General features: G+C 37.6%; 2 protein-coding genes across 2 annotated transcripts in view; both read left to right on the top strand.

The window, feature by feature from the left end:
• Positions 1 to 2,036: 2,036 nt before the first annotated feature.
• Positions 2,037 to 7,050, top strand: LOC106942029 (uncharacterized). The gene is made up of 5 exons (XM_015025203.1): positions 2,037 to 2,076; positions 3,656 to 4,390; positions 4,484 to 4,594; positions 4,949 to 4,992; positions 6,749 to 7,050. Exons 1-5 carry the CDS (start codon positions 2,037 to 2,039, stop codon positions 6,869 to 6,871), a joined length of 1,053 nt encoding a protein of 350 aa, XP_014880689.1. The 3' UTR covers positions 6,872 to 7,050.
• A 1,879-nt stretch (positions 7,051 to 8,929) lies between these two features.
• Positions 8,930 to 9,081, top strand: part of LOC106942028 (uncharacterized) — a 4,727-nt gene continuing 4,575 nt past the window's right edge. Inside the window, exon 1 of the mRNA XM_015025202.1 lies at positions 8,930 to 8,984. Coding sequence (XP_014880688.1) covers positions 8,930 to 8,984 — 55 coding nt within the window. The remainder of the gene's footprint in view (positions 8,985 to 9,081) is intronic.

Genomic DNA, 9,081 nt, shown 5'->3' with positions numbered 1-9,081 from the left:
GCTTTAGCATTAACAACAGTCTCTGTTAGCTGCAGCGCTGCAGAGAGCAAGGGGTGGGGTGGGGGGATAAGCAGAGGAATGAGCAGTGCCAGACTGATGGTGATTGACAGCGCCTTGACCCGCCTCTTGTGTCTGATTGGTTGTTTCTAAATAGCACTGAAAGAAGGCAGAGGAGGTTGATTCTTTTTTTTTCATAGCTTATATGTCTCATACCAACCTGTAGTGAGATGACAGTTTCAACAAATGTGTAGAAAAATATTTTTTTTATATATAAGTCACATACTGCAGCAAGTTATTAAATAAAGATAATAAAATATGGCGTTTAGGTTTTTGTTGCAAGTATTTGGAGGTGTGAATATGATATGTAGCTAAAAATCTATTATAAACAATAAGAATAAAAACTTAACATAAAAGTTCTGTATCACTACGGCATAATGTGACTATAGTGACACAGAAAAATGTGACTCATGTTTCTCCACTCCATATAAAACAGCCTTATTTGTTGGTATCAAACTTTTTCAATGAAAACGGTTTGTGACATCCTTCCAGAATAATCTTCTATCACAAGAATCCAATAAACAGATACTCCACCTGTGGTAAGGTACAGCAAATGACATTTTTTCTGTTCTTTGAAAACATCTGTAAGGGCTACAAGCTGGTTTCTGAAAGCAAACCATGGCCACTAGTTCTAATCATAAATGCCAAGTGGACCCTCTCCTCTTGAAGACATTTCACATTATACAAAAAGCTTCTTTAGCACTAAACTTGTGTTAGAAGTATCAAATAAGTATCTAATAAGTTCCAGTCAGAACAATCGCACCAATACGACCATTGATTTCAGTAATGACACATAAGTTACTGGTCCTCCTGGCTATATGATTCAGTCTTTGTTCATTATCACTCAAGATTCATTTGTCCAGGTTGACTCTACACCAACTAACCATCAGCAGAATTCCCATGCATGTAGATTAATACTGAACACAGATATAGACACTGCAGTCACCTTGAAAAAAAATTCCCCTGCATTCTATAAATATGTTTGTGAGCATTGGTTGGATCTTTTGGTGCACAACTGTCTCTTACCGTCTACTGTCCCCTCGTGTGGTGACGGTGGTTTGACCTAGTCAGCAAAAGTTTCCACCAGGGGAAATAGTTGTTCTTGCCAAAGCGGAAGAGACTGCATGGCCTTGAGCTTCCAGTGTCAACCATATCTGTGTAATCTGGACTTGCTGTAAACAACAGGAACAACAAAAGTTGAGTGACTGTAGGACATTTTGAACTTGATGAAGATGTAGCAGCATGTATGACTTTACATCAGTTTTGGTTGTTAAGCTCTCTTTCTGTCTCCCAATTAAAATAATAATGATAATAATAATTCTTAAGAGGATAATCCCATATTGTTATTTGCACAAAGGTTTCACCAACTAAAGACATTGTCAAAGAACCTGTAATAATTATAGAATATTCCAGCTCAGATTTTGAAGTATCGTAGATGATGCTCTCTGACATGCTTCAAAATTGCCTTTTAGTGCATTTAGTGGTCAATCAGATATTAGAAATGAGATAACTTCAGCGCAGTTACCAGTAAAGTATGATCAAAATTTCCTACTGTGATTGATAAATTGTGCTTTCTATATAACCATTTAGCTACTTTCCACCAGGTAAAAAGATAAAAACGTAATCCCATTTGAGGACATGAAAAATCTGGAGACCAGTGGGACTGTGCAGAGGGTCAAACTTAAGAAAATGAGCCAAGTGCTACTATGTCCAGTAGAAAAAGATACCAGCAATGATTAATTGTCTATCAATCTACCAAGGACTGGAAGGTAATTTAATGGTTCTGCAGTGAGAGTGGTTATTCATTGGAAGGACTGTGAACACCTACCAGTCTGAAAAACAGAAAACCTGGAAAAATGGGACAAACTGATAACCTCTAGAAGGTAGAGATTACTTGAAGTCACTGATACCAGAGAGGGTGTTTAAAAGTACCTTCACAAATGACTGGTTCTTTCTTCTTTTCGTGTAAATTTGCAATCATGGTAGACGAAACACCATCTCTAAGAAACACTGAAGCAGGTAGGTTACAGCAGCAGACGACCATACTTGGTGCCACCATTGTTAGCTTAACACCAGAAGCTGTTTATCAAAATTTGAAAATAAAGTGGAGAACAAGGTCCTGGTCCAATAAGTCTTGATTCCAATTTGAAATGTGTTACAATGCAGGGTCATTTCAACCATGACAGACCCACAATGCACAGAGCCACTAGAAACCTCGAATAAGTCAGATCCACTCTTAGTACTCCTGGGGACTGTTTTTTTAAATACTTCGATTTCATCTGCCAAACTCTGCCACCTCGGAAGAGACTTAGGAAAAGAGGACATCCAAAATTTCACCAAAGGTTATATGGGTGGATTGTGGGGAAGGACCCTGGAGAAGATGCTGAAGGAAAACTTCATGGGTGTGCTAACAGCTTACTATTGGATCGTCCACAAGAACCACTGTGTGCCCATGTCAACACTGATGTTTTTGGCTAAAGTAAGAGTTTTTAAAACCAAGTTGCTCCTGTGGGAGATAAAGATGCTGCGAGAAATTGCGAGTCATTTCTTGTGCTGCCAAACTAAGAAGAAGCAGGTCTGTACTGGCGTCTTCACAAGTACACAGTTTGGTGAAAAGCTCGACATACTTTGCGCTGACTTCACTCGCTTCACATACTGAAAGGAAAACCTGAGTCTGTGGGTGCTGCAGAGTTTCTATGTTACATCCCGACACAGTGCCCCATCCATGCCAACCTGCTCAAACGTTCCCTATGTTTAGTCACACATAGACGTGTGAGCAGTCATTCTCTCTGTAACAGAACATTCCAAAGGAGGCGTCTCACCGATGAACACCTTCACTCAACCTGAAGATTTACTCAACTCAGAGCATAATCCCAAAACATTGATCAAGTTGTTTCCATGAGACACCAACTATCTGGTAGTTTGACTTTTAGATTTTTTCAGCTTGCTATTAAAGGACATTTGATTTTCCTTTGAATAAAGAATTATGTTTTGCTTGTTTGCCTGTAGAGTAAATTTAAATGTTTTCACTCAAAATTACTCAAGTAAACAAATGGCTTTACATGACATAGACTTATTTAGTTCCAGGGTCAGCATGCACAGTAAGTCTTCAATAAACATTGAACCAGTCCAGTCCTCAACTAGTTCCTTTTTGTTTAAATTTGGCCCTCTGTGTGTTGGAGTTTGACAACCTGATTTACAATGTAAGACATTTATCTACCGTGACAAATGATTAAGTAACGGTATCCCCGATATATTTACTGAGTCTTTTATAACTTCCAAGGACATGGAATGTAACATTTACCTTCTGTAAATCGAGATGACCAAGTCTCAACCATGAATACTCAAAGCAGACAGTGATCATGTGAGGCTTGAGTCCATTCTGATTGGCTTGTCACAACCAGTCTTGTCTCTAGAAAGTAGAGCACATTAAGAGATTCTATCAGTGAAGCAAAACCATTTAAAGAAAATGACTCCTCTAATGTTTATTGGCTATGTGACATGTCTGATCCTGGATACTTTGGGTAAGTTGTGACTTTTAGCGTTTTATTTTTTTATTGGCTTCTCAATGCATACTGTTGTCTTCAACATGTTCCAGCCTCAGTAGAAAGTTATTTGTGTGTTTCTTATACATTTTCAGCTCATTCGGAAGCTCAGACACCGTCTCCGTCTTTGAATTTTGAATCGGTCAACATTGGCTTCAGCATGACTTTAAAGTGTTTCCATAAAGACACTGATGGAGTGGCTTTCTACTGGTATAAACAAACTCTGGTACAGAAACCACAGAGGATGTCAGAATTTTATAGACATAAGAGAAATGGTTCACTTATAGGTGAATTTCGCGATGATCCACGATTTGAGCTGGAAACAGGCAAAAATAAAAACCACTTGAGGATCTCCAATGTGCAAATGTCAGACTCTGCTACTTACTACTGTGCAGGAATTGATACATATCTGTATAAATTTCTAGAGGGCATTACAGTCCATGTAAAAGAATCAAATCTGAACATTTGGACCTTGGTCGATCAGTCCAGATCTGAGATCATCCAGCCTGGAGGTTCTGTGACTCTGAAGTGTACAGTACAAAGTGGGACCTGTGATGGGGAACACAGAGTTTTCTGGTTCAGGAACTCTGAAGAACACCTTCCAGAGATCATTTACACCAATGGAGCCAGTGATGACCAGTGTAAGAAGCCAACCACACAGGCGCACAGCTGTGTGTACAGCCTCACCATAGAGAGTCTGAACGCCTCCAGTGCCGGGACCTACCACTGTGCTGTTGCCTCATGTGGACACATTCTGTTTGGAAAGGGGATGAATCTGGACTATGAGAGTAACAAATCTTTTTGCAAGGACTGTCTTACATTTCACAAGAAGTGGTGAAAATGTCCTCTGATGTTTGAAATGTCTCACTGTCTCTCTTCAGAAAAGTCTGACCCCCCCGTCCTGCTCTTTGCCTTGAGTGGAGCTTTAGTATGCAGCACCATCATGGTGATAATTCTGGCTCAAAAACTGCACAAGACCAAGACCTGCAAAGGTAAAGCTTGACTAATTTAGAAATTATTTGTCAAACAGTAAAAGATTATTGTGTTCCTTCTTCTTTTTTTTTCTTTTTTAATCTATTGATGTTTTTTTCTTTTAACTTTAATTGTGGTTTGGTTTCTGATGTTTTTTTTTTTAACTTGATAGATACATCCTATTGAAGTAACAAGTCCAGTTTTTAATAAATGGAAGTAAAAACTGAACTAACTGTTTTTAGTAATGACATTTTATTACCAAATGGTTGTCGACCATTTGGTTGTCAGAGGATAAAACTAAATTAAAAAAAATCCTCAAATATACCGTGGATAATATATCAACCCTTTTTTTTTTGCTTTTATTTGTGCCACAGACTCTCCAGAGAGATCCTCAGCAGCCTCAACTCTACATGCAGATGTGAGCATTGTTATTTCCTTTTTATTTCTCAGTGAAATGTTTTACAGTGTGTTCAGAATACCAGACGGCTGCAGAAAGAGTAAATCAAAGCAATATTAATGTTCTAAGTGTAATTCACCAGGTTACATTTTTATATGATCTGTCATTAAATTGTAGGTTCAAAATGCTATTTTATAGTAGGTCGTAAAATATGTCATGATGGAAAAACTAAAGAAGAGATACTTATAAAACTGGTATGCTTTTGTTTTTATAGTTATAACCAAAATTTTTTTAAGTGAAACAGGTTTGAAATTGAATTAAATTACATATCATAGAGGTCGATGTAAAGTAAGATAAACCAAAATACGTGACAATAAAATTATGATAATTATACCTTTTTGGTAACACTTTATATTTTTAATGACTTATAGAATTATAATGTTTTTTTCTGTTAATTTGGAAGCTTGTGACATGCTTCAAACAGTAATATGTTTGCAGTATGTTTTACTGGTATTTTTTCAATATACCAATAAAAAAAATTGGTATATTTCATAAAACCAAATAGAATTTATAATACATAAATGTGACATTGTGCCTTAAAAGAGTACCAAAAGCTTCTGGCACAAGTTCACATACTTTCAAGGTACATGGAGAGAGATGAAGATCTGGTGAGAGGAAGACTCCGGTGATGTTTCAAATACTGAGGAACCAAATTATTTTTTTACTAACAGACTAACACATGTCAGCTTATGGCCCCTAAAAGAGTCATAACTAAAAGTACAAAGCAGGCAGTTGCTCCCTCTGTAGCCGACACAGAACAGAGATACATCATCACCCATCATCCATCAACTGTGAGACACAGGCTGATCAGCAGAATCTGACAGAAATTATAACAGCTGGAGGATGCTAAACAAACACCTCTTTTCTTTACTTTAAACCATAAATGTATTTGGGAAGCATACAAAAGAGCTACCTTTGAGAGCTAACAGACAAAATGGCACCCAGAACAGTTTCCCACTCCCATTGTTAGCCTCTGTCTAAGCTACGCCCCAAAGAGGGCGTCACATAGTTTGTCATATCCTGTAATTTAGCTTTGAGGGTGTTTCCTAAGATGTTATTTCCTTTTAGCTTTAGTTTAGCATTAACTTAGCAACTAGCTAACGGAGATAGAAGGAAAACACAGAACTATTTATTCTCAATACAACACATCTTTGATTCCGCAGTTCAAGACACCCACTGAAATAGAGTTAAAACAATATAAAATAGTAAGCCTTTTAATATTTTAATCAGTTCTTTAAAAATTAATTCAACATCAGGTCATTCAAAGAAAAGTTTGAACTTGGGATTTATGGTGTAGTAGACTGTTTCAGATGAGATATGGCTAGGCTATTAATGTCTTTTTTTTAGGGAAATTATAATTTTATTTCAAAACTTACAGGGAAAAGGTGAGGACTCCAACAGTAGTTGTGGTATTTAAACCCCACCTTTATTTATTAGAAGACATTGCAACTCAGATATAAAAACTGAGAGTATTTTTGTTGAAAAGATCTTATATATCTTTTTGAAACTGAGAATTTGGTCTGGTAAGTGATAGACATGCTGCTGAATTACAAAGTGTCCTCAGACATGTTTGATTGTCAGATTTAGGCCTGTATGTGTTGAAAAGAGTATATATAAATTATGGCATATTTATGCAGTCACATATATAGCAATAGTACAAGACAATATTTGGCATAAAATCTATGCTGTTCAAGACTTAACTCTGTTGTTTATCCAGGATTATGAGGACGCAGAAAATCTCCATTATGCTGCTTTAAGAAGTAGTAAACTCAGCAGATCGAGAGGGACGAGGGACGCCAACAATGAAGTTGTGTACTCCACCGTTGGACCTCAGAACTGAAGTTGCTTCATTGTGTTGTTAGACTAACGTCTCCGGTAGAAGCTCTCTGTTAAGCTTTTGACCAAAACATAAATATTTCTTTTCATTTAGCTGTAATTAAGCTTCACCTTTTAGATATGGCCAAAGTAACTCCATCTCCTCTGTCACTATGTTTGTACAAACCTTTGAACTTGTGTCTTTATTAATATCAATAAATTCCAAATAAAGATCAAAAACTATCTGCGAGTCTTTAAGTTTTACGTCTCTACTGATATGATCACAACTTTCTAGACTAAACCTGTATCACTGATTTAGTCTGTTATACAGATTGTATTTAGTCTATAAGTACAGACTAAATACAGACTAAAAGCCTCTGCCTGACAGAAGTAAAGGCTTTTAGTCTGCACACGCTACAGAGCAATGCAACCAGAACAACACAGTTGACTGATGGTGAAGCAGATCCAGAACCATCTATTCACACCAACAGCAAAGCTTAAGATGAATAAAATGTCCATGCATCACAAAGTACATATTTTGTTCTGTACATTTCTCAAATTAAACAATAAGGATTACACTACCAGATGCCAATAGATGTTCTCCAGTGTTGAGACGTGGAACTGATAATTCATCAAGAGTCAGATGTTAATGGATACTGGACCCATTGAGGGTGAAATTTTATGATAAGAATTTCTTGTTGGTGAAATTTTCATGCCATTTTGTTTCAGTCACCTAAAAGTGAATACTTTCTTATGTTTATATATTTTTTCACCTTTCAAAAGACAAGGGTCTAAGTCAGGGGTGGGCAACTCCAGGCCTGGAGGGCCGGTCTCCTGCAACTTTTAGATGCGTCTCTACTTCAACACACCTGAGTCAAATAATGAAGTCGTTAGCAGGACTCTGGAGAACCTGACTGCACTTAGGAGGTGGTTCAGCTGTTGGATTCAAGTGTGTTGGACCAGGGAGACGTCTAAGAGTTGCAGGACACCGGCGCTCGAGGACCAGGATTGCCCACCCCTGGTCTAAATAAAACCTTCCAGTAAGCTCTGCTGTTCTGTTCACCACAAAGCCTGCCTGATGCCAGACTCGGCACACTTGGCGCTGTCTTCACACGGCAATTTGACCAATTTGAAAGCCCAAAACAGCAGGCTTGAACTGCTCGATAATCCATTTGCAGTGGACATGGAGTATACAACATGAAATCTTTGCAATGACTTGATTGACCGCCAATGTAGGGGCACACTGAACGCAAAATATGAGTTTGTGGGTGTTGCATAGTTTCCATGTTTCATCCATGATATGATGCCCCATCTGAATATCCAAGCTGCTCTGATGCTCCTTTTGTTTGGAAATATGTGCTTGTGAGAGCGATTGCTCTCTATCATGAAGGTTAACAGAAAGTCCCACTGGAGTCGTTTCACTGTTGACCACCTTCACTCCACCTGAAGGTCCTATACTGAGAACTTCATCACTAAACGCTGATAAAGTTGTATCCAAGATGAGACACCAAGTATGTGGCAGTTTAACTTCAGGATTCTTTTTATTGGTGGTGCTTGTTTGCCTGTAGAAGAATGTTTTTACGTAAAATTACTCAACAAACCCTGAAAATAGAGCAAAATAAAATGAAGGGAACTAAAAAATTGTTTTAAGTTGTTTTATTATTGTTGTCTGTTGTAGGAATAATATAGGCTTTATTAGTGCCAGACTCTTTCAAAGGTAATTTCATTAAGTTTTCAACAGACATTGAACAAGTCCAGCCTTTGACTAGCAACTTTTTTTGTTTATTTTGGCCCCTTTGATGCCCCTAATTTACAATGTAGGGAATTCGACTATCACTTACCTTTATCCCATATATATGAAAATGTTGTGAGTCTTAAATAGCTTCATGGAATGTCAAATTTCCCCTCCAAAAAGTGAAATAACTTTCCCCCTGTCCGTTTCCTTTAACCATTAACACTGAAAGCAGACAATGATCATGTGAGGCTTGAGTCCATTCTGATTGGCTTGTCACAACCAGCCTTGTCTCTAGAAAGTAGAGCACAGTAAGAGATTCTATCAGTGAAGAAAAACCATTTAAAGAAAATGACTCCTCTAATGTTTATTGGCTATGTGACATGTCTGATCCTGGATACTTTGGGTAAGTTGTGACTTTTAGTGGTTGTTTTTTTAATTGGCTTCTCAATGCATACTGTTGTCTTCAACATGTTCCAGCCTCAGTAGAAAGTTATTTGTGT

The sequence above is a fragment of the Poecilia latipinna genome, unplaced genomic scaffold (genome assembly GCF_001443285.1).
Source record: "Poecilia latipinna isolate Pla-1442-1.1 unplaced genomic scaffold, P_latipinna-1.0 Scaffold3994, whole genome shotgun sequence".
NCBI lineage: Eukaryota > Metazoa > Chordata > Actinopteri > Cyprinodontiformes > Poeciliidae > Poecilia > Poecilia latipinna.
Note: the sequence above shows the minus strand (reverse complement) of the source record. Positions and strands in the feature narration are given on the sequence as shown.

Coding starts and splice junctions, on each gene's coding strand:
- LOC106942029 (XM_015025203.1), top strand. CDS start 2,037: ATGGTAGACGAAACACCATCTCTAAGAAACACTGAAGCAG. Junction 4,391..4,483: donor GATGAATCTGGACTATGAGA/GTAACAAATCTT, acceptor GTCTCTCTTCAG/AAAAGTCTGACCCCCCCGTC. Junction 4,595..4,948: donor CAAGACCAAGACCTGCAAAG/GTAAAGCTTGAC, acceptor TTTGTGCCACAG/ACTCTCCAGAGAGATCCTCA.